General features: G+C 40.3%; 1 protein-coding gene across 1 annotated transcript in view; it reads right to left on the bottom strand.

Annotated features, from left to right (window-relative positions):
* col14a1a (collagen, type XIV, alpha 1a) overlaps positions 1-26,429 on the bottom strand; it is a 167,076-nt gene that overhangs the window by 36,496 nt on the left and 104,151 nt on the right. Inside the window, exons 33-38 of the mRNA XM_085366286.1 lie at positions 14,491-14,649; positions 11,585-11,662; positions 9,926-10,012; positions 5,021-5,074; positions 2,089-2,184; positions 1,604-1,657 (exon numbers count right to left, since the gene is read on the bottom strand). Of these exons, the coding sequence (XP_085222412.1) occupies positions 1,604-1,657; positions 2,089-2,184; positions 5,021-5,074; positions 9,926-10,012; positions 11,585-11,662; positions 14,491-14,649 (528 nt within the window). The remainder of the gene's footprint in view (positions 1-1,603; positions 1,658-2,088; positions 2,185-5,020; positions 5,075-9,925; positions 10,013-11,584; positions 11,663-14,490; positions 14,650-26,429) is intronic.

The following is a 26,429-nucleotide window of genomic DNA, read 5'->3' on the forward strand; positions in this document are numbered from 1 at the left end:
AATCGAGACGCCTGTGATGATTATTCACATCTCACTGATTCCATTAGACTGCATCATGACCATGTGCATGTGTAGACTGCTAAAACACACCCCCACACACTAAAACCCACCAACCACTAGCATTAAGACCAGATCCTTCCAGTCCTGTAATTTGGATCTGACATGTTATTCCAGCCCATCCCACAGATGCTCAGCCTGACTGAGATCAGGGAAATAAGGTGGCCAAGTCGACACCCTACAGCTGTCAGGGTGTACCTCTGTAATGAAACTGGGGGTTATGTGTTTAGGTACAAGCAAAAGTAACATCCAGATAAAGTTTTCCAGCAGAATATTGCCCAGAGCCTCAAGCCATGCCTCGTCTACATGATGTCATCAGACCAGGCTAACCTTTTTTCCTTTGGACCACATTTGGCAGGTATTAAACCGGAAACACCCACAAGAGCAGCAAGTTCAGCCCTTGCCGTTACCCTGGCCCATGCACTGACCTCCTTGAGTTGCTGCTGTTCCCTGCCACACACTGTCCCATATAGTAATTTATAAGATCTGTTATTTATATTTAGTTATTTCAGTACTTAGGTTTACATTTATTTGAGTATTTATTAAATTTATTTCAGCTGTTTTACCTATTGTTCAGTAGAATGCTGCGTATACTGAGGCTTACTGTAAAGCACTGTTTCATTTGTATCATGTCACATATTTCAATGACAATTAAAGCTGAGTCTGAGGAAACGTTGCTGAGATCGTCACACTTGGACATTTATCTTTGTTTCAAAACATCACCTTCAAGAGCTGCTATAATGTGTCCACCTCCCTGAAGAAGGCCACTGTAACAAGTGAATCAGAGTTAATCACACTTCTCTCCCCCCTCCCTTCTCTCCCGCTCATTTACATAGTGTAATTATGAAATGATCAGGAGCAACACAACAACTGTGTCTACAACTGATCAAATGAAGCCACAGTAGTTCTAAACAAACCAATAATTTGCCCTGTCAGCACTGGCCTGGCAAACATGTCACCAATATTGGCTACACAGGCAAGTCATTTTGGATTTTTTTCAGTCCAGTGCATTTTATCTATCACATTAGATATGTACTGGTGAGCTAATCATTTTGGTAAAACATTTTATTTATCCCTAACTAAGTTATCTGCTAAAGTTAATCAGAAATAACACACCGAGTCCATGTCAGCCTTAGTAAGAACGGCCGAAAGTATCAAGGAAACAAGAAAAATAATTGTAAAAAATCAAATGAAAACACAGAAATATGCTTTTATAGAGTAACACGTCTCACTTCTGTGAGCGTACAGGTCCAGGGCACCTTTTATTAGATGTAGGATTCATTTCAATTCTGCACACACACACACACACACACACACACACACACACACACACACACAGAGCTGGGTATACTTAGTAGTACTTAGCTCCTATAAGTAAGACAGAAACACAGGAGGAAAACATTGTATTTCAGGCAGGGTGGAAAGTAATTCCCTCTCCGTGTTGTACTTTGTAATGTAGGGAATCAGACAGTAAATGTAGGGCATCAGTAAACACACTTTACTGCTATGTTTTACAACAGTGACCATTTTTGGGAAATGTTCTTACCATTGGTCCGGAAGGGCCGATCTCTCCTCTCTCTCCTTTCTCCCCAAGAGCTCCCTGTAAAACAAACAATGTCACTGCGGCTGGGCTGGACTCGTGGGCCTCGTGATAGCCACGGACTGGAAAAGCCAACATCAGTTATCTTAATAACATTTCTTTGGGCAAGATCCGAGAAATGTCTGGAAGTCTATTTGAGGCATATGTCAACATTTGTCAGTTCACAATGGCAGGTGGTAGACAGCTTAATATCAAGTGCAGTCATAATTGCACACATTTCTGAACTTGCTGAAGAAAGATGGGAACAAACTGCAAAAAGCACACGTCCAGTGACCGGTTATCATAATTCAGTGAAAGTGCTGCTTGAGAATGACAAAACTTTATATGTTACTTGATCCCAAAGTTTTATTTTTGTTATTACAGGAAGTTGTGCGAGTTTCAACGCTAAAGCAATTGTGGAAAAATCCACCTTTACGCCAGTAAAGTCTTACCGGAGGCCCCTGAATGGAGAGTCCGTTGGGTCCTTGAGGACCAGGTTGCCCTGGGGGTCCAGAAGGGCCAACTTCTCCTACGGGCCCTTGAGGTCCCTGTGAAAAACACCACGTGGAACCAAAGTTGCAACTTTAAGTTACATATAGTAACACAGATTGGTGAGAAAGATAAACCCTGTGGTTCTTTAGTCTGACCCCCTGAGGATAAAAATGTTTTTGTGACCTCCTCACTCTCCAGAATCTGGAATGGCAAAATTTAAGAGTGCAGAACACGACTGCATAGTCAGCAATAAAAAATGTCATTTAAAGGCACGACAGCCTTTTACATCAATTTAACCGTCGATAAAGGAACTGGCCTGAACCGGGCTCAGAGGCTCATTTTCATAAACAAGGCTAAAAAGAGCGTGAGCGCTTTATAGCTTTACTAAATATAAAAACGGACACGATCGCTGCTTCTGTTCAGATCGTTCTACACATTTTTGATCAATTTAATCTCCAAAGAATGTTTAAGAGATTTTTTGTGCCAATTCAGCATGATGTCCATCAGGTTTAGATGGTTGCCATCCATCTGAAGTCAGGTCTTTGCAGCTCATTTCATTGGTGTATGTGGATTACAAACCGAGTTCACAAACAGGAGACAGAAAAGAGAAATTCCTACAAACCACGACTGATTTGCAGTATTTGTGGCTTGTTGGCCGAGCGGCAGCAGTAGCCAAAGTAATCGTTGCTCCAGCTGTATTTATTATTTTAAAGTTCAGCCTTAGAGGTTGTTGGGTCAGGGCTGCCTTATCCATGCACATGATCAAAATAAAGCATGGATCAGATATACATGAGTGGAAAGGAAATAAAAACAAACAGAGAGAAATGTTGTTGTTTTTTATCTCATATTTAACTTAATATTATTCTCATAAAAATATTGCACCAAAGTAAATCACTTTAAGGTTTATTTTGCAAAAAGAATAATTTATTTTGCGTTTTATCCACCGTTATCCTGTAATATGTAATTCACTAAAATGAATTAGTAGCACTGAATAAAGATGAGTTCAGGGAGGAGCATACTGATGACACAGATGTACGAATGGTGTAAGACTGATCGAGCAGGAATACGGTACTGTGGGAAAGTCTTCATCCACCAATCATTTCTTTATATTTTGCCAGAAAAACAGGGAAAAAGTGCAATAAGTTATTGAAACACATGCAAACATACATGTAAATACAGTATAGAAGGCAAAACTAGAGTTTGTAAAAATTCCTCTGAAAAAATAGCCCGCTCTCACTACCGAGGCCTAATATAATTTTGATTGGTCAAGTCCCACGGCGTTCCTAAGGAACGCGAAAGGTGACCGTCTGCGTATGCTACGTGCCGGGTTATGGATGAACTCCAGTAGAATGATCCTGTTGTAATACATGTTCCAGCCATGTACTCCAGCCCTAACCTTATCCCTAACCTTAACCAGCACTTAACAGCTCTCTAAGTCTCTAAGTCTAAACTTTAATAGTGTTTTCCAAAGTGATTTAAGTAAAATGAATGTACATGTGTGGATTCATTCCAAATGGTTCTCATGTTTCCTCATTTTTTCCGATCTCGTAATCTAGGGATGTGTTGGGTGCCCGGAAGTGTAACATATTGACGATTTGTCACCTAGCGTAAAATGTTATGCTTTGGGAGTGAGAATGTGTTGTGAAAAAATAGCACTTCAGTCTGGCTCCTTGGAAACAAAATCTGAAGAAATAAGGGGTGAATCGAGACCTTTGCACAGCACTGTATATTAATATCCTCTACTGTGTGTGTGTGTGTGCCTGCAGTACAGAAATCCACATCTCTCTTCATAGCTAACACAATGGACTACTTGCACTAGGTAGTCCATTGCACCCATGAAACACATCACATACAGTCATTACTGACTATATGTTGTTTGGGGGTTTTTTTTGTGGGACACTTCATGTGTCGCACTTGACGTGCTGTCGGTGAGGTAAAAAAGTGGGACATATGGTTGCGATATACAACCTTATTTCCCTGACTGACAGTAGTGTGGTTTTCAACACAAGCTGCAGCACCAATGTCGCCTCCTTCAAAGAAGAAAAAGCGTCAGAACTTTTTTCTAAGATTAAATTTCACTCATGGGAGTTTTTGTTCAGAGAAATTTCCACCAGGATCAGGATCTGTAGCGACTGCTGCAGCTGGATGTTTAGTAAAAGTTTGGAACAGACGACCATACCAAAACCAGAGCAGATCCAAACATTACAGTCAGTCAGGATGGCTGCGAGTGGAGGTAAACTAGACAAGTGAGATATACCCTTGCAAATATCAGCTTCCTTTAAACTACGGGTATGTAACCTGAATGCTGTTGAAACTCTTTCAAAGTCCGATATTTTACACTTTCATCACTGAATGTGTCATTAAACAGAAGGCGATGGTTGCTTTGTTCTTGGACCCACTGGTGTGGACCACCACGTGCAGAATACCACACAAAAATAAACAAATGATCCGGGCATCCATTTAAATTTATTACACTGTGAGAGACAAACTCACTGGCTTTTGCAAACTGATCCACCTTCATTTCGTTCATGCAGACTTCAGTCTGACTGAACTGTGACAGGTGAAATCATAAGGCTCTACTAAAGGGGTCAGATGTCATCCAAGAAACATATTTCAAAGTTCAAGGCTCAATTTATCCCTCTGTAAAAATCACAGAAATTATGCCCATTTATGCTGGCTGCCGTACTCGCAGCCATTTCCCACCTGCTCCTTGCCACAACACACCAAAATTTCGTCTGGCAAAATCCAGTCTCAACATTATTTTTAACTCATGCAGCAATTCTGCTTTCCCACTGTGGAACATTTTTCATGCCTTAACCGTGTGAAATACAGTAAATGTTCAAGACTGTAGCAGGACAATAGTGTCCCAGAATTTAAGAGCATTTTACAAACCGTCACTCCTGGCTCGCCTCTGTCTCCTCTGGCTCCTCGTATGCCTGGACCACCCTGAAACAAACACCAGAGACACACGGTAATAACAGAAATAAGAAAAAAACATGGGCTGTAAGACTGTAAATGTATCAAGACTTCCACTAAAACATGGAAACTGGGGTTTATGTTTAAAAATATGCTAAACGTAGAACGCCACGTGTCTTTCATATGAATGGATTGTGAGGCTCATGGAGAGAAGCCAGCGCTGATCATAATGCTGTAAACTGCTCCTGTGAGCTCTACACTTTATTACGCTGCATCTGTGACTAACAGCGAGAATCTAAAGCCATAAACCTCGGGCTGACCCTTCTCGAGGTTTATCCAGGGACAGGCAACACACATCTGCTAATCATTGGCCCATTTGGGATATATCCCCTTCCTGTGTTTTCTTAACTAGGTCTGCCTTGGGAAGCTGGGGGCAACTAGGTAGTTCCTGAAGTATTTAACCAGACGAGACAAGGGTGGGAGGAATATGAGAAGAGACATGCAGATGTGGTAAAAACAAGAGGTCATTTTCTTTTCGATAATTTCTATCAATTGGAAGTCAACACCAATCAGTTTGCTTTAATTGGTAGACGTAGGATATATTGTCTCTTTTAGATGTAGTCAGTGCTCTCTGCAGGGATTCCTTATGTGTGTGCTGGTCTTGGATTATGTACTTAAACGTAAAGTGACAGAATTTACAGGCTCAATTAGTTAACAAAACCATAATCAAAGTTTAATAAAGGCGAATGTAACAGCAGATCAAGTTAACCAAATCAAAAGGGTTTTTTCCAGTGTGTTTTTAGTTTTCGATGTGGAGGAATACTCATTGTTAGACAGCCAAAGGTTTGCTCCTGGGCCACAACTCTATTAACAAAAAAACCTACAGATGACAGCCAATATCCCAACATGAAGCTTTGAACTGGCACATTCATTTTGTCAGGTAGGACAGGAATGATGACAATGACCAATGACCCCTAGAATTATTTTGAAATACTTTGAATCAATGGTGAAATGGGCCTATGACGACTGTGTCTTTGTAAAATCACATCAGGGGAAAAGTAGTACTTAAAATGACTGGGCCTGTTCATCAGTTCAAAAATGTATTTCTGTTGTTTTAATGGATTCTTCTAAACAATCAGAGCACTTGCTGGAGGCACGGAAAAACCTGCAGAGAAACTGAAATGAGCTTCCAACAGTAACAGCACATGTAATTACATTTGGATTTTTCCACGAGACTTTAATGAATGTGGAAAAAACGGAGCAATTATTGTTCAACTTAGCAATTTTATGCCGAAGGGAAATTTACATTTTTTAAATAATGCTTGGATCTCAAACAGCATGGGCACTATTCATTTTGAACAAACAGACATGGCAGGTTGAGCATGTCTTGCTTTCCTTATTTTAGATTGATTGTTGACTGACGTTCAGCGTTAAGTTGAGTCTGTGCCAAATCAGATGGCACAGATTGCAGTTCAGCTCAGCCAATCAATAGTATTTGAAATGCTGAAATGTGAAGAGGTCTGCTGCTGCGTGAGGCAGGAAAAGACGTACATCTGGCAGTGAATGCAAACATAAAAATTACTCTGAGGAAGAAAGGCTCAGCGTTGTTGTGAGTGATTACGTCCGTAGTCTGCACACTGGAAAAATACAGCAGACAAAAGTGCATTTTCTGCTTATTACAAAAACTTTCTTTCTGCTATTACAGTTTCTTATTTGGCTCCTTGTTTTTGTTTTCATGACATTACTGAAATTACCCATTTAATATTTTTCTACAATTATCCCAGTGTGCAAAATATTCAACTTCTAGGTGACCACTTTTAATCGCTAGCTAATTGCAATGGTTATTTGATGGTAGTCAACCTGTTTCTAACGACTGTGGTCCAACTTGGACTTATTACAGTCACTCTCAGACAGATTAGCAAAGTCTTGCAAATAATTAGCATCTAATTTATAAACACAGACTGATACAATCAGGGGCGATCGTGGCTCAAGAGTTGGGCGTTCGTCTTGTAATCGGAAGGTTGCCGGTTCGAGCCCCGGCTTGGACAGTCTCGGTCGTTGTGTCCTTGGGCAAGACACTTCACCCGTTGCCTACTGGTGGTGGTCAGTGTCCGGCAGCCTCGCCTCTGTCAGTGCGCCCCAGGGCGGCTGTGGCTACACTGTAGCTTACCATCACCAGTGTGTGAATGGGTGGATGATTGTGTATAGTGTAAAGCACTTTGGGGTCCTTAGGACCCAGTAAAGCGCTTTACCATTTACAATCTACAGGCTCACTTGAAATCAGTCTAAGTAAGTCTGCCAGGATATGCAACATCTCTGCAAGATGTCTAATTGCAAGAGAAGATTCGACTGGACTGGTTACCCACTGCCTGTATTCTGGTTTATAGCCCCAGTACAGTTGTGGTCAGAAGTTTACATCCACTCATTGTTGAGGATGAATGTCACAGTAATTTTAGTTTTTTAAGGAACTGTTCTTTTTACAGGGTGGAATGCACAGCATACATCTTTAATGAAATGCAATGAAATCACCATCCTGCAGCAACTACGTCACTATTTGAGGAGGAATTTCGGAACTTCTATTTCAAGTGTAAGAGGCTGTGGCTGGACTCTGAATGTAAGTAGTTACAGTGTTAATAATATGTTTAGTGTAAATGTATGTGTATGTAGATGGCAACAGATTTACGATGTTCACCAATTTAGACTAAATGTAACTGCCTACTTGATCCCATTTAATCGCAAACTGATGGCTGACAAACGCCATCTTACCACCTTTTTATTGCCATCTTTGTACCAAAGTCCCGTTTGGTGCTCGCTTGCTTTAGTAAGAAGCAACCGAGTGCCAGTGATTGTAGACCTGTTCCCCATCTTTAATGCAACCATTTCAAATGCAACTAGATTGCAAATTCATTTCACACAGTTGCATTAATTTTAGTTGAACTGTAATCTTCAACTACTGTGTCCCCCCCAATGTGACTGTAGTATTAGACGCTGTATCAGGTATCCATCTACCTGATACACGTTTATTTTACAGCTTTATTTGATTGAGCTTAACACCCCCCCCCCCCCCCCCCCCCTTTTTTTTTGAGAGAACAAAGTGTTAGCACTGCAACAACAGAAGAGTAAATCTGTTTTCACATACACGTGAACCGACCGTTATATCGTTTTTAACAAGGGGAGTTGTGATAATTTTTCATCCTTTCTCTAAATCCCAGTGACTACAGTGTGTAGTTTTAGCACAAAAGCAGCTATGATTTCGCCATCACGCCATTCATCTATTCCCATATCCTGCAGTTAAAATGTGATTTAAGAAGCCCATTCAATGTGGGCGAGAGTAACAGACACAGACAGAGCGACAGAAACAGTTACAGAGAGGCATAAAACGACAATAAAATGAGAGAAAGAGCCCCAAGCAGGAGGAGGAGGTAAAATAAATAAAACAGAGAAAAACAATGAAAAGTGAGAAGCTAAGGTATTTTCTATGCTATATTAATCTCTGGAAAACAGAAGAAGCAAAAGAGACTGTATATAGAAAACATGAAAGAAACACAGAGAACAATATGTAATCCTAAATATTACATGAGAAATTTCAATTCTTTGGTAGTTTCCCCATAAAATGTGAATATTTTATACAACATAGAGCTTTCCTCTGTTATAGAACTGGAGGTTTAACAAATCCAGAGGGAGAGAGCTGTGACCTGTGGATATAACCCTACCAATGAGAAAGCAGATCTGGCTCGTTGGACAAGGAAAAAAACATAGGGGGGAATTTTACTTGGCTGTGATAAATGGAGTCGCCCAATAATTACTTTCTCAAACTATACCAGTGTGGATCTACACCCCTCTCCTGCTCCGCTACCCAAAGGTGCCGACAAAGACAAAGAGAGAGAACTTAAGGAGCGATAGCGCAAATGAAAGTGGTGAAGAGAGAAAAAGAAGAATTTAGACAAAAAGTCTCGGGCTGCAAATTAGCTCATTTAGTCGCTCTCATCTCCCGACCTCATTCTGGTACAATCTGCGATTGCGTGAGAGGAATACAACTGTTTGGCATGTACACCCCAACTCTTTCTAACATTCAGCCACCCCAGAGAAAATGCCTCTAAGAAATGGAAAAGTGTCTTCAGGCATTAATTGATGAAAAGAAAAAAGACTTGTTATTGTGTATATGTCACAAAACACAGGGTAGACTCTAAAAGCACTTTTATCTACCCTTTGATATCATGTCCTTTTGTGTTGCTGGATATATTCACCCTGTTCCATCTAGAGTTTATTCACACTGTGATATATTACATATTTAGATGTCTTTTGCTCTGGTCTTTGTGATTTTGTCATAAACTATAGTTAGACTAAGCTTCTGTATCTGAACTGTGAAGCAGGAGGTAACAAATTTGATTGCAAAAGTATGATTATGCAGAAATCAATTAACCTTTCCTGGTAAATTTAAGGTCTCAGTCCCAAAATTAACATCTTGCTGAATAGAAGTTCTATGTGGAGTAAAATCGACAATAACTTTAAGACTGGTCTTGAGAAAAGCACTGACCGTAACTAAAATTAATTCAGTCGAAGTATGTTCACATTGAAAATGTTGGATTGACTTTGACATTACGAGCAGTGTCCACTAATGACCATCCAAACACTTTTTCTTTACTTCTGTAGAATTTTCTAGTTGATGAGAGTCCTGAGAGACTAGATGAAGCGAATGAGTAACTGATCTAAAGAAAGAGTTCAATTGAGTTTCTAACAACACAAAGAAGGATAAAAAGCACAGAGAGCAGAGGAAACTTTTAAAGGATTGCCACATCGGAGTGATTTGTTCATAAAAGGCAGAGTATGAGTGTTTAAGTAACTACATTAAAGAGTAAATGTGTATAAATATCGTCTTACAGGTGGTCCAGATGGTCCTGGAGGTCCTTTACTGTCCTGAGAGCAGGTACAGGCATGAGGCATGGGAGGGCACTGCTCTTCAACTCTCTGAAAAGACAGTTCACAGAATGTGTGTGCAGTCTCTTTGGTCAATATTCAGGTCAGGCTTGAGCTGCACTAAAAACACACATAAACAGGCTTAGACTTTGCCGGAAAAAAACAGATAACACTTGTAATACATGCTATCGTTGGCCAGTTTGTCTTAGGTGTTTGGATCCGTGTTAAATTTACAGCCCAGTAAAACTAATATTTTTCATATTCCACAAATCTCATATCATACTTTGGAGTTCTTTGGACAAACCAGCTAAAATTGCATCTTTTTCTAACAGAAAAACATATCTTTCCTCTTAAAAAAGTCAAAAACAATGTATTTTCAGTTTAAATGCAGCATAAACTCTTTTCTTTATTATTGCTACACAACTGCATAATTATTTACAAACTGTAAATGCAAACAATGTCCTTACAAAGTGCATTTAAATAAAGTTATTTTCAAAAATATACTTCAATACGACGGAGTAATCAATACTTTTTTGCATGCCTACTTTTTCATTGAGTAATCTGTACTTTTGAATGTGTATGTAATGAGTATGGAGCATATTTGAAAATGCAAACACTCAAAAAAATCAGTAAAAAAAAAAATCATGAATTTAGTAGTCTTGGGATTTTCATTTCATTCTTCTTGTGTATAGAGGAGCCCGCTTACATAAGGACATTACGTTCGCTAAACCATACCTGTCTTTAGAAATACAAAATAAGCTCAAAACGCTGGGTCCCAGCCCCAGCACACATTTTAATTGCCAGCTAACCACTAGCACTGAAGGCTACATGACCCATGTGAAGACCCGAATTCTGAACCCCTGCCGACAGACTCCGACTTACTCAAGGGCTCTGCTAAAAACAGGCCTTTGTTGCAAGGTAGTTACTAGGCAACATGGTGATATCATAATATCTACTTACCTGCCAAGTTTGGCTGCTCAACTCCTGATCATGTAGGGGGAGTTGGCAGCCAAAGAAACACATTGTGTGCATTACAGTAAGAGTTGACTTTTTTGTGTTAGCTGTGCAACTTAGCTTAAAAACATCACACTGAAAATAAACAAGTCAATGCAGTTCATCACCTTGAATTTATTTAATTTTTGAATGTATTTAATTTTTCAGACATTGCGAGTTTCCGCACTCATGACAGTAACTGCCATGCATTTTATTACCCAGTGATGTGTTGATAACACTCAGGCCTCGGAGAAATTGGTTAGTACATTGAGACATTGCATTTTGAACCCTATTGTACAGGTGTGCAATTAATAAGGATCTTAGTGTTTGCTCAGTGGATTACATTTTATGCCTGGGGCGTTAATTGATTGGTGCTACCATAAAGGCAGACACACACTTTTTGTGACTTTTTGTATATGCATAATACGCAACTGGTCTCATTAAGAGAATTTCTTTCACATTAAACTAAATTAATTGAATGAGCATTTTGGCTTTGATTGGAACCATACTTATCACTTTATTTATATGGAGTTTTAATATTCTGTGAATAATGCACAGAAGAAGAGAGATCAGGTACGTACCAAATTATCTCATAGAGTAGGTTTAAGTAGAGGGAGAAATGTTACTTACCAATGCTGGCAGCTCACAACACTTATCTCTGCTGGCCCAGGAAGTACTGCAGATAATGTCAAACATCTGGAGCTGGAACTGTAAACACATGTGCATGTATGAGTACATATGGATATACACATAACCTCTGCATTAATACTGCAGTTGCGATGTACATTAGGTAAATAAAATGCTGAATTAAAAGAAAAGTTGCATTAGAAACTGAATATTACCCAGGATTTTTTGTAATGCTGTGTTTCTGTGTTGATAAGAAGCAAGAAGACAGACAGCTTGGCTGCTTATGAGCTTTAATAACAAGCTGAAATGTGCTGGAAGACAGATATATGGAGTCTAGCTGATTGCTTTAATAAACAAACTGGATGTTCTCAATGATCCGCTAGTCTTGGCCTGGCTATAAATTATGTCCCTGGCTTATGTCTGATTCATTTCGAAATTTTAGCATCAAAACTTAAGAGGGGCTCTGCTCCCGTACACTGTTTATTTTATTAGAAAAGCAGTGTTGACATTCCCAATACCTCAAACTTCGTCAACATTGTTTCCAGTGTAATGCATATACAATCAGAGACAACCTATATTTTCGGAAACCCTCACTTAAACTTAAAAATAAATAAATAAAGCAGTTTCATCTAGGACACCGAGTTCATGCTGAATATAGTAGAAAACTGTATTTCTTTATACTGTTGCATTATTCCTATAATCATCAGATTTACTTTGTCAATTATAATGATGGGATGCACATTTGTTTTCAGATCAGCTGATAAAAGTCTTAAGGTCATTAAACAAAAATCAGTTAAATTACATTTAATTTAAAAGATACCCAACACCCTTATTTACATAATATCATCAGATGATAAATAATACCATATGCAGTTCAATTTATTGGGAAAATGTATGACAGTAAGTAAAAACTTGGCTCAGAGGTTTTTCATTCCTAAAGACAGGAGCGCTCCCCTGCTGCTGATGTGGCACAGCTTGTAATTATATATGTAGTGCTTCTATTGCAGCACCGCAGGGGGTCTTGGAATTTAAGAGCCTGTGTTCTTACAGTAAAGCTGGAACTAATGTTAAGACCAAAAGATACGGATTTGCTGTGAATCGTTTGGGGGTTTGACCCATTTTCATTTCATAATTTGAGCTCACTGACAAATGCTACATGTCTCTTTATACCCTCACCAGAGCCTTTATTAGGTCCACCTGTTCAAGTGCTCGTTAAAGCAAATATCTAATCAAATGCATGGCAGTAACTCCATGCATTTAGGGATGTAGAGATGGTTAAGATGACCTGCTGAAGTTCAAGTGGTGCATTTGAATGGGAAAAAAGGGTGATTTAAGTGACTTTGAATGTGGCATGGTTGTTGGTGCCAGACAGGCTGGTCCGAGTATTTTGCAAGCTGATGATTTAGTATGTTCCAGCATAACCATCCCTAAGGTTTACACAGAATGGTCCAAAATAGAAAAAAACATCCAGTGAGTGTGTATCTGAGTAAAAAGTACCTCGTTGATGCCAGAGGTTAGAGGAGAACAGCTGGACTACTTTAAGCTGATAGGAAGGCAACAGTAACTCGAATAACCCCTCATTACAACCAGTTTAAGGAAGAGCTTAGATTGGTAAAGCTCTGAAGGTAAAGCGAGTCAAATCTGCATGTCAGATGGGGGACAGCAGCAGAAGACCGCACCACACGTCACTCTTGTCAGCTAAGAACAGGAAACTGAGGCTGCAGTTATCACTAGTTCACTAAAATGGGAATATTGGAAAAACATTAGCTGGTCAGATGAGTCTCAATTTCTAAGGGATATTTTTTGACACACTTTGGGCCCTTAAGTACAAACAGGGCATCATTTACATGACCACAGCCTACCTAGTAATACTCGGCTGGCCTCCACAGTCACTACATCATTCACATCCCGGATGTGCAGCTGACATATCTGAAATCACTTTGCGAAGCTGTCATGTAAACATGGACCAGTATTTGTGAGGAATATTTCCAGCGCCTTGTTGAATCTGTACCAAAAAGAATTAAGGCAACTCTGATGACAAATCGGGGTTGAAACGGTTGCTAACAAGGTGTAACTAATGAAGCACCCAGTGAGCGTACGATTTTATTCTGTTACACTTGTACTCCTTTAAATCAACTAAACACAAAGTTAATTATGAACACGAACATGTTTACAATTGTTTCCAGTTCAATTTGTTGCCACTTAAAACATAGAATTGTTAGACTAAATTGATTCTTCTGTACAACAAGTTCCATTTTCACGTGCTTTTTGCAAATACTGTTGGCAAGCCAGTAGACATTTTTTAAATAAATAGCCATTTTCTTCACTGGCAGTGGAGAACAATCTGTTAGGTAGAGAAAATATAATTAAAGAGCATTTATCAGCTAATATTTTTCTTTGGAAAAGCTCAGTAGTATACATTTACTACTGGGCGTTTGGAAATACTTAGTATTTCCAAACGCCCAGGTTATCTTACCTTCATCCCTCACTGTGTCTGCCAAAAGCTCTTTTTTTTGAGTGCCTGTGCTATTTAATGGGTAGAGAACAGCTAACACAGAATATATAAAGCAATTTGTGCATTTCCACTTGCAATAAATAAAATGAACTCCTACTGAGTGACTTAATGAAATGGTTGTGAATATTTATGGCTGCCACTTAACAGGCCATAATTATGCACACACACATGCACACGCACACACACTCACTCACTCAGGTGCCTGGTCATTTCTGGTAATTTGAAACAGATTGTAAAATAACTCTAGCAAGAAGCAACTTTACCTTTGCCTGTTCATTTTTCAAGTCATCCTATCGGCTGCTGTCTTGAAACAAAACCTACATCTGCATTTGTTAATACACGTTGTAGTCAATGCTTCCTTTTTACATTGATCCAAACAAGTATTCATACTAACCGGAGCAGAGCTGTCTTGTCTACCTCTGGATCGAACCGTCCTTCCGAGGACCTCCATTCCATCGGTGGTGATGTTACCAGCTGCATTAATGTATTTCTCCCCAACCACTGAGCAATCCAGTACCACCTTCACAGACGTCTTGCTGATGGTTACATGGAGCTGAATGGGCAAAAAGATAATTGGTTGCATTAGAAATGCTTTGGCGGCGTGCCTGAAATCACTCACACCACACTATATGGAGCACTACACAGAGTTTACCATTTTGCAGGGCTGCCCAAACACACAAATAGCTACACAGACGTCAAATGGAGCTGCTGATTTTAAGTGCAGCACTGTCACAGGTAATGATCAGCCAGAGTAGAAAACATCTGACTCCCTTGAGTGTGAATGTTCCAGAAGAGTGCATCAACAATCTGCAATCTTTTTACTTACTAATCAGTCACAATGAGTTCTTTTGTGTATGTATTTTCTAATAAAACCAGTCTAAAAGCATCCATGCACTTAAATTACCCTGTCTGAGCTGAGTGTCGGATGCCTGTGAGCTAAAACTGCCTCCTTAGAGGAAACCACTGCCAGAGCCATGAACCGTGAAATTCAACTGGTCACACAGTTAATGAGCAAAGAGGGCAGCATCATGCTGAAGGACAGGAATAAACTAGACTATTAGTGTCCGCATTATTCACAATTACGTGAACTACTTTGCTCTTTCACATTACTTAAGCCAGTTTTAAGCCACGGGACTACAAATGCATGTGTCCACGTCTAAATGCATGCACAAAGCCACACAAACAAGCTACAGCTAATGTGGAGTTTGACAAAGTTCATATTCAAGTGTCAGAGACCATTCATCAGCTGACGCGTACGCGCCCGCTTTACTGTAGAACGACTTTCTGTTCTCATCCTCTGTTCTGCACACTTCACTGGGCATGAAGGGTGTGTGAGTGCTACACTTTTATGATATAAAAGATGATGAAATCCTCTAAGGTGCAGACATTTTGCCGACATTCTGTGGCATTTAGTGGTTTCAGTTCAGGTTAACATTGGTGTTTAGGGAATGAATGAAGGCCAGTGTGTGTTTGTGTGTGCAGAAAAGATGTCAGTCACTCACCTTCTGGGTGGCTGGATTTCCTAAAGCAATGACTGATTTTCAGGCTAAAGACTGATACACTCTTCCCTTCTTAACAGTGGATTCCGTGAAATCGGAATAATCGGGTTGACAGTTGCAGGAAGCAGATATTCGCTGTTTACTTGTCATTCACTGTATTTTGCACTCATGATAAACAGACAAATGTGTTTTTAACTATTTAAGAGTTTCTTTTTATAGTTTGCTTGCAGCCTGAGCACTTTTGACCAAGCACATTTAAAAAGCATTTGGTTAGGGAACAATCTTGAAATAATCGGCTATCTTGTAGTGCTGATTTAGCATTTTTAATATCTTTTTTGATTATATATGTTTTTGTACCCATGAATGGTGGATGCAACAAAAAGTCTTGCCCCTGCTATCCTCTGTCTATCCCCTGAAGCTTAAATCAGCAGACTAGCTGAAAGGTTTTTAGATTGATATTAAATTTCTTTTATTGCTTTCCTCATTGTTTGATGACTCATTAAAAAACAATCTCTGAACTAAAATAAAGCCCCTCTCCATGTGTAATGCACTCATCACCAATTACTTAGCTGCCCTTGTCCTATGACAGCTGGGATAGGCTCGAGCCCCCACAACGCTGAAATGGATAAGCAATTAAGCAAATGGATGAATCAGTGTCTAAAGCCACTGAATTCACTAACATTTCATAGTCCCAGGTTGCCAAATTGCTGCCAGTATCTTCCAGTATCTATACCCTAAGACATGGACCGGACTTGTGAAACTCTATTTTCTGTCAGTGTAAAGATGTTTAACTACACATTTGACATATCTTAATGTAAGAAAAAGAAGTGCAATTTAAATAATACATCTCTGCTGTGGTAAATGAAAGAAATCTGTCAGTGCAGCTCTTTGGACTTAAATTTAAAGAAATAAAAGTGTAAAATTACAGAAAGTAGCTCAATGGTCAGACTGTCCTGTAATTATAATTGACAGAAAATATCATTTTATTAGAACATGCAGGAACTTTTCTGTCATGTCTTAGTTGATTACTTTGGTGCAGTATGAAGGGCCAATGCTGGAGGTCTTTATTTATTTTAAAGCCATAAAATGAAATCTTTATAATGCTTTCTAAAATGTTTTATATTGCTATAAAATGTAAAAATACAGTTAAGATGGCGCCGGTGAGGTCGGCTGCCGTCACGACTGCTCCGACCACTTTTTCTTTGTCTTTGTTTTTTAAGTTAGTTTTCAGCGTTTCTAAATCGGCAAAATCATCACCATTGGGTACATTAGGTATGACAGTGACACTCTTGTTTCTATTGGTATACAATGTACTCACAATTCGAAGTTTTTAACTCCGGATCCGAGCTGGCCGAGTGAGATCTCGAGGGAGAACAAAGGGAAGCGGCGGCGGCCTAGAGGGAAGCGAGCCGGCGTCAGGAACAGGCTGAGAGCTCGTGCACACCGCACACCTCTGCCTAGCATCCTGCTCGCCAACGTCCAGTCACTGGAGAACAAGCTTGACGACCTCAGGGCCAGGATAAAGTTCCAGAGAGACATTCGGGACTGCAATCTCCTCTGCTTCACCGAGACATGGCTGAACCCAGCGGTGCCGGACCACGCCATCCAGCCGGCCGAGTTCTTCTCGGTTCACCGCATGGACAGGACACGGGACTCGGGGAAGTCAAGGGGAGGCGGCGTGTGTTTAATGGTGAACAACAACTGGTGCAACAGTGCGAACGTTGTTCCTCTCACACGCTCCTGCACACCAAATCTGGAACTACTGTCCATCATGTGTCGTCCTTTTTATCTACCTCGGGAATTTACATCGGTCATTGTAAGTGCCGTTTATATTCCACCACAAGCGGACACGGTCACCGCCTTATGCGAGCTGCATGAGGCACTCACACAGCACCAGACACAACACCGGGACGCTGCGCTTATTGTGACGGGGGACTTTAATAGCGCCAACCTCAAACGCGCAGCGCCGAACTTTTATCAACACATCACCTGCCCCACCAGGGGTGAAAGGACACTGGACCACTGCTACACTGCGGTCAAGGACGGCTACAAGGCACAATCCCGCCCCCCGTTTGGCAAATCTGATCACGCCGCCATCTTCCTCATGCCAAAATATAAACAAAGGCTGAAACAGGAAGTTCCGGTTCAGAGGAAGGTCGCGCGCTGGACGGATCAATCGGTGGCCGCGTTACAGGACGCACTCGATGACGCAGACTGGGGCATGTTCAGAAACAGCTCCGACGATGACGTCAACGTGTTTACGGAAGCGGTTGTGGGATTCATCGGGAAACTAGCGGATGATACCGTGGAGACAAAGACTATCACAACGTTTCCCAACCAGAAGCCGTGGGTGGATAAAACCATCTGCGACGCTCTGAGATCCCGCACCGCTGCCTACAACACGGGACTCATGACGGGGGACATGGACCCGTACAAAGTCGCGTCATATAACGTGCGGAGGGCGGTGAAAGAGGCGAAGCAGCGCTACGGGAGGAAACTAGAGTCACAACTCCAACAGAGTGACTCTAGGAGCCTGTGGCGGGGACTAAGGACAATAACGGACTATAAAGCACCAACAACCGGTATGACGAACGCGGCCGTGACTCTGGCAGACGAGCTGAACACTTTCTATGCTCGCTTCGAGGCTGCAGCTAAGGTCTCCAACAATGCTAGTGTTAGCGGCGCTAACGGCTGCAGACAGGAAGATACTGCCAGCACCGGAAACGTGCTCGTCATCTCCGAGCATGAAGTAAGGAGAGCCTTCAAGAGAGTGAACACCAGGAAAGCAGCAGGACCAGACGGCATCCCAGGTCGTATCCTAAGAGACTGCGCATACCAGCTAGCTCCTGTGTTCACTGAGATATTCAACATCTCTTTATCTCAGTCGGTGATCCCCACATGCTTCAAAGACTCCATCATTGTTCCTGTCCCGAAGAAACCCCACCCTGCTTCTCTCAATGACTATCGCCCTGTAGCCCTCACCTCAGTAGTGATGAAGTGCTTTGAACGCCTGGTCAGAGACTTCATCATTTCTTCACTACCAGACACACTGGACCCACTACAGTTCGCTTACCGTCCAAATCGTTCCACAGACGATGCCATCTCTCATCTCCTCCACACATCACTCACTCACTTGGACACTAGAAGGGGGAATTATGTTAAAATGCTCTTCATAGACTACAGCTCTGCATTTAATACCATAATTCCCTCCACACTCACCACCAAGCTGGAGCATCTGGGACTCAGCTCATCTATGTGTCAGTGGATCTCCAACTTCCTAACTGGCAGACCACAGGCAGTAAGGATGGGCGGACATGTCTCAGCCTCCACCACTGTCAGCACTGGAGCCCCCCAGGGGTGTGTTCTGAGCCCCCTGCTGTACTCTTTGTACACATATGACTGTGTGGCCACTACCAGCTCCACCACCATCATCAAGTTTGCTGACGACACCGTCGTGGTGGGCCTGATCTCTGATAACAACGAGACGGCCTACCTGAAGGAGATTAGGAATCTGGAGAACTGGTGCCAGAGGAACAACCTCCTTCTAAACGTCAGTAAGACAAAGGAGCTGATAGTGGACTTCAGCACTAAGCAGGAGAGGAACTACCAGACCCCCGTCATCAACGAGTGCCCAGTGGAGAGAGTGGACAGCTTCAAATACCTCGGAGTTCACATCACGCAGGACCTGTCATGGTCCTGTCACATCAACACCGTGGTGAAAAAGGCCCGACAGCGTCTCTACCACCTCAGACGCTTGAGAGACTTCCAACTGCCCTCCAAGGTGCTCAGGAACTTTTACTCGTGCACCATAGAGAGCATCCTGGCGGGAAACATCTTAACCTGGTTCGGGAACAGCACCATGCAGGACAGACGAGCTCTACAGAGGGTTGTGCGGTCAGCTGAGCGCACCATCCGCTCCGAGCTCCCTGACCTGCACTCAATCTACAGCAGGCAGTGCTGGACCAAGGCCAGGAAGATCGTGAAGGACCTCAGCCATCCCAACAACAGACTGTTCTCTCTGTTGAGGTCAGGAAAGCGATTCCGCTCCCTGAAGACCAACACAGAGAGACTGAGGAGGAGCTTCTTCCCGCAGGCGATACGGTCTCTCAATCACACCACCACACAGTACTGACCCACACATATGGTTCTTACACACACACTGGACTTTCTGGACATTGTTTTTGCCCAACACTGGTCACTATATTCTTCATTTCCAGTTAATACTTGTACAGCTGCTGTTATTGTGTATATATTTATTTATATTTAGATTTCTTCATACATTCTTATATAGTTCTATATTGTGTATTGTGTATTTTGTTGTACAGTTATTTTATTTTCAACTTTAATTTATATATTTTATCTTATTCTTCCCAGTTAAATTTACCCTTCATTCTAATTTGTGTTGTACAGTTATTTCATTTTTAACCTTAATTTATATTTTATTCCTTCCTAGTTAAATTTACCCTTTTTAATTTTGCATATTTATTTCCTATCTTATTCATAGCCTTTCCTTTTTTTGTTTTCTTTAGGTCACGAGCAGTTGTCCAAGCATTTCACTACATATCGTACTGTGTATGACTGTGTACGTGACAAATAAAATTTGAATTTGAATTTGAATTTGATTTAATATTTTCCAAAGCCATCCTATGGGGCCGATTGGTGAATTTGCAAGGCCAATTCAGGACCCCAAACCTTATGCTTGACACCATTGTCCTACGACGTGCATATGAAAGTATCATGACTGGCTAGAAGTTAAACATGCACAGTTATCTGTGAACAATCAGCACATGCAGCTCATATTTATTTTCATCCGTAGCTCATATTCTCATAGCTTATATCTTACTTTTGCACTGAAGCTCCCCAGTTGTTTTAATAGTTTTGTTCTCACCCTGTTGATTATGTGATGACTTTCCACAGAGATTCATCTCAAAGAGCTGCACTTGATCTCACATCATAGTTAGGTAAAATCAACTACATCCTCTAATATACCAGCAAAGACCACCCATTGTCACTGGCCTTGTGGCATCCCATAGAGAAGGACCCAGTAAAGACCACACACAGAATTAAAAAGATGACAAATGAGTGACTTTAAAACTACCTTCAACATTACGAGAGTCCTTTGTGTTTGTATTTGTCCATTCGAGACACACGCATACACCTAACAAGAGATAGATTCTCAAAGACTTGGAATTATAACTTATCAGTGCGGAATAAGAAAATAAAGTAAAACAAAAGCCATGGCAACAATAACTGAGTATGGAATTTAAGACATATAACTAGCATAATGCTTTTTGCATTGAGCTGTACCTTGCAGGTCAGATGGCTGGCTGGAGCCGTTCACAGCCAATACTGCTGCCATAACAAGATAAATTACTCTGTTGGTGTCTCCCTCTCGTTCTCCTTCACACACACACAGACACACACACGCTGCTATTTTCTGCTGTCTTAAACATCAGCTGCATGTGTAATATAAAGTACCTCATTTGTTTGTATCTCCTGTCAACAGATAGTTTATTTCACTTTAACTTGTTTTGCTTTATTTCTCAGGTTCAATAAATAAATACATTTGTGACTGTGTGACTGACAGCGCTACGTTATGACTTGGTTGATAAGGAGTCTCACAAATTGAACTCAAAAGTACTTTGATATCAGAAAAACAAAAACATAACACAGAGCTATCACTATTATAATGGCTCTATATGAATGTCAAAATAAAGTAAAATATGTAGACATTATTATCTTTGGGATTCAACTATGCAGCTGCACCAGGCACGTGCGGGGGGGGGCTTGGGCACCTGCCCCTTTTATGTGTATGTGCGGAGTCTGCCTGTACCCCTCAACAGTAACATTTAACTACAAATCACAATTTTGCTAAATAAAAGGATCTGGCTTACACATGACTACCATTAACCAATGCTCGCCCTTGACGGCAGAGCGTGCTGGTTACGAGCTCGGAACGAGCTCGCAAAGAGCGCCCAGATTTTTTGCCACCTGGGCGGTGCGGAGCTGTGGGGAATCACAAATTCATTGGGAAACCAGTAAATAGGATGTACAGCTCACGCTATAGTCTATAGCACACAGGAGTATTAGGTTTTTACGTACACGTTAAGTTGTCTTGTGGCAACTGACGAATTGAAACAAATGAGCGTGCTGTGTGTGCAACAGCGCGATAAAACATTACCTGTCCTTTTATTAACTGCACAAGTAGTGGTGTCATTAGCTGCTAGCTAACTGGGTAAGGGTGTCATGGATCTGTAGCTCTGTCCACCTTTTTAGGGAACATATTTAATTTTAAAGTAAGTTACAGGGCTTATATTTCATTAAAAACTATCTAATATGCATATCCACATAATTATAGATGATTATAATTATGATATTTAAAAAACACACTGTTTTAAAAAAGTTACATTAAGAAACAGATATATTAGATTAATATTTCAAATATGACAAAATACTGATTTTACAGCAGCAGAATTAATGTATCTCTACAGTTTAAACATTTAATAAGCTTTCTGCCTGCACAGAGTGGATAGTGAAACAAAATCCTCACAAATACATTATTTTATATTTATTCCTTTATTTTTTATTCTTATTATTTTATTATTATAGTACTAGGAATAAATAAGAAGGGAAGGATTCTGGATCAGCAACATGATGAAAACTTGTGGCCATAGTATACACAGTATTCTGGAGAAAGGTCTAAAATGTCACTGTATGTGCACGTGTGTGTTTTATGTGTATAGATTTTTTTAGATTATTCCTCATGATATAACATTGTCCAGACATGCCCTGTAAAGGACAGGAGCAGGAAACAGTGACAGAATGAGCTGTGTGAGGCTGATAAAGGCAGTGGATCCTTCAGCAGCTGGATTACAAAGAGCACAGGTAACATTAACACATGTACCAGTTGTTGCATTGCAGAGATACTCAAGTATAGAAACAATAATAAACACAATTGTTTTGGTTCTATAACATTTTTCTATCGTTACTTTATTATGGATTAGGTGTTGTTAAGTGTGGAAAATTAAATAATAGATTAATGCAACAGGAAATTGTGCCTTGTTCTCTGATGGACAGGGAGTGGAGAGATAGATGAGATGAGGAGATGGAAGGAGGAAGAGAGCAGAGTTTATTTCCCACAGTTTTTTTTTAAAATTTGTTGCTTTATGGTTCCATGTGTTATTGTCTCATAACACTTGTTTAATCAGAGACCATCTCTCCTATGGACTTTAAATGTCTACAGTCTCAGATCAACACAGCCCTGCCCTCCAGCACTATCAGCAGCAGGAGCAGCAGTAACCCCTCAACAGCAACACTGTACCCATCAAGAAAAACATGTTTGCGTTGCATTGTCAACACCTAATGACAGTGATATAGTATGATACGATTCCATATTCGATTCTTGATGAATGTGGGTTGTTGTTATTCAGCCTGGTTCTACGTGCCCCTTTCTAACTTCAAACATCTCTGCATGGCCCTGAGCTTTCACCTGGACTCATTTCATGCATTATTGATTTATTACAGACTGGACATAGAGGGTGTTGGCTAACTTATGTCTTATCGCCTTTATTGTTTAACCTCTGCACTGATGACTACAGCTCTACACAGCCTGGCTATGATTCGGATAAATTTGCGATTGGTCATTTTAGATAGCATTGACGTTTTTGCGTTGTTGATTTTTTGATGTTTTGTCTCATCTGGTGCTCTCTGTGCCTGATAAATAAAGTGTTTTGTTTATTAAATTTGAATTATCACTTTAACATGAATAAAGTTTGATTCTTAAGTTCAATTTGTATCTGGTTTTGTGGTTTTAACACAGAGATCTTCACACCCTAGAAGCAGATTCATTTTTGAAGAAGGGGGAGGGGAGGATGCCTGATTACACATGAAGAAACTGTTGCTCTTGCATGTGTTTTTTATGTAGTTGCAAGAGAAAAAAAAGTTGTCTAGCTTATACTATATGCTGTAAGCTGACCATACACTGATTATCAAGCTAGACACAAGTAGAATTGACTAGAAGCCCAGTCCTATAGTACAGTATTAAATGCTCAACTTGTTTTGTTGATGTAAACAATTATTTGGCCTGTAACTGGGTCTGGTTTGACAATTAGAGTCGCTGAAAAACAAACAAACAAGTCTTATTATTCCTGTCTTTATGAAAAAGATCAGTGTACATAATGAGAAGCTAGAGCAGATTTGAGCATTTTTACTCTAGCTCTGGTAAAATAAACATTTAAAAATTTTTTAAAAAAAATGATGCCTTTATTTGAACAGTCACTGCAGAGAGCAACAGGAAATGTAAGAGAACAGTATGACATGCATCAAAAGATTTACCAGCAGGAAGTGAAACCATGGATGTACATTATGAACCTTGTGTATTTTCTATAGTCTTCTATAGCAAGACTAACATCACTAGTATTGGATTGGGTTTATCTGTCAGATAAATATAGAAAAATCTAGGAAAGCAGAAACAAACTAAATCTAAACAAACAAAACTGTTCCCTAAACCTCTCCCACAAGACAAGAATGGTCCCTGGATGTTGGACGTTACTTGTAAAGGGTTACTGCCCATCTCTGGTCATTACCCATATGTTGAGTCCATGCATGTATATGGGCTCCACAGATAATTTTCTCTTCCTGTTTTATGTTGATAATATTTTTGCCTCTGGTGTTTGTTTGTTTTTATTTGATTTTGCCCTCCTTGTCCCTTCGTCCTTGATTAGTTTCAGCTGTGTTCCCCACCTGTATGTATCCATTTCCTGAGTCTCCCCCTGTCCTGTGTTTTATTTTCCACATTGTTGTTCGTTTCCTTGCTCTGCTTTCCCTGACTTTTCTGAGTATGTTTGTAGTCTTTGGAATGGTACCCTGTCACCATTCAGATTTTGGGCTTTCTTTTTGGTTTTCTGGAACCGGAAGCGTTAAAGCTTGTTTAAAGTTTATTCCTGTCTCAAGAATCCTGCACTTCTGCCCATAAATGTGTCCTCCACACAACAGTTCATTAAACACTGATGCACTTATGGTTCAAACTCTCTCCAAGGTGAAAATCCTTTGCTTTTTACACTGGACAATAAAAACGTCTTACTTCCTACAGGGACTCTTTTTACTTTCTAGACCAAATAGTTTATGTTCTAAAGTGTTTTGTCAAAGGCGGGGACCTACCAACATTCATCAATATAGATTTAAAATAATAATAATAACAATCAATAAACAAATTAAAAGTGCTTCTTTAAACTTAGTGAGATACGGTGGATAGCTGTAGAAAGTAACAAATGTACAGGTGGAAATTTCCTTAGTGTCGATTTTTTACAGCGCACACAACGACAGCTTTGTGTGCTGCTTGTAACTTTTTAATGCGGGGCATTCAATCATTTGGGTCACAGAAATAGTGACCGCACAGTTTTGGAGCAAAATGAGTTGTGTATCGCGGATAACTTTCACCTCTTCTCTCTGTGTGTCTAAGAGTTAATACTCCTCATCATATCCATTTCTTCTCTTCCTTTACCTGTTTTTGTTCCCTCTGTGTACAGAGAGAGAACACACACACAAACATGCTGAGTGTATGTTTGTGTGTGTGCTTCCACCAGTGCCAGATCCCGCTGAGTATTCCTGCTTTCACATGAGGCGTCTTCATATGGTAATCCCTTTATAAAGGACCCACAAACATGCACACACAGACACACACTCCTCTTATTCACTTGTCATCCTGTCTAAATGGAGAGGGAGACTTCCTCTGGTCAGGCAGTCCTCTGCATCTGTTCCCTCTCTGAAAATTGTCATGTTCTCCGGGAGAAAGGTGAGAAACAACAGAGAAGACAAAAGGCAGAGAGAATGATGGACAGCTACTCCATGACATTTGAGAACTGAGATAGAGACAGTTAGTGGGCTGCTGTTGGCTTGTTTTCAGAAGAAATCCACAGAAATTCCAGGCAAAATAATGTTTATAGAAACTTTTCTTGGAGTTCTATTCATTTGTCAAACAAACATCTACTAGTCTTTAAAAAAAATAAAGAAAATAAAGCAAAATCTAAATCCGACTGGTTGAATTAAAAGAGCTCCTGAAATGATCGGCACTCAAAGGAGAACGTGCATGTAAAGACAAAAGGACTGATTATCATTATTTCGTTTATCTCGGCTAATGTTGTTTTGCAATGTGAATTAGTCATTTCCTGGGCCTGCTGAGGCTAAATCAATGTCATTATTTATTCAGCGGGGGCATTTGCATCAGTATTTATTTCTGTGTTTATTTTTTTCTCAAAATGCTCTTTCCTCTCAAGTGAGCACAAAATTGTCTTCTGTTGGAGGAAAGCCATCAGAATCTGCTATTTTCACTCAGTCAGAGTAATTAGATACAACATAATTTACATAAAAATGCTCAGACGTAATCCCGGTCATATGAAATGCCTTTGGAAGAAAATCATTTGGGTGGGATAAATAATATGGTTTCTCCAGGGAATAGGTATGACTGCATAAACAACTAAAGACCTTGTTCTAATGGTGTACTCATAAAATCTACTTTTTTAAAGGGATTACACTCTAAAAAAAAGTTACTTGTGTTGCACTGATTAAAGAAAGAGACTGTTTAAAATAAGATTATTCTTGTTTTTTTTAAATTCACATCAAAAATAATGACAAAAGTCCACAATAACCTTATCACAGGAGACCATAGAAAATACTTAAAGGTTGTTAAAATCTGCAGTTTTACTCCCACTTTGCACTCTCCACTGGTTTAAAAAAAAAAAACAATTGGTGCAAGAAAAGCAGTGGAGAGTGGGAGGGAGATAGGGAATAGGAAAGGGGGCTATCATCACATTTTTAAACACTCTCCGCAGCAGTG

This window comes from Diplotaxodon limnothrissa, linkage group LG11, assembly GCF_057381915.1.
Source record: "Diplotaxodon limnothrissa isolate DT_005_m linkage group LG11, D_limnothrissa_male_GT1.1, whole genome shotgun sequence".
In the NCBI taxonomy this organism is placed as follows: domain Eukaryota; kingdom Metazoa; phylum Chordata; class Actinopteri; order Cichliformes; family Cichlidae; genus Diplotaxodon; species Diplotaxodon limnothrissa.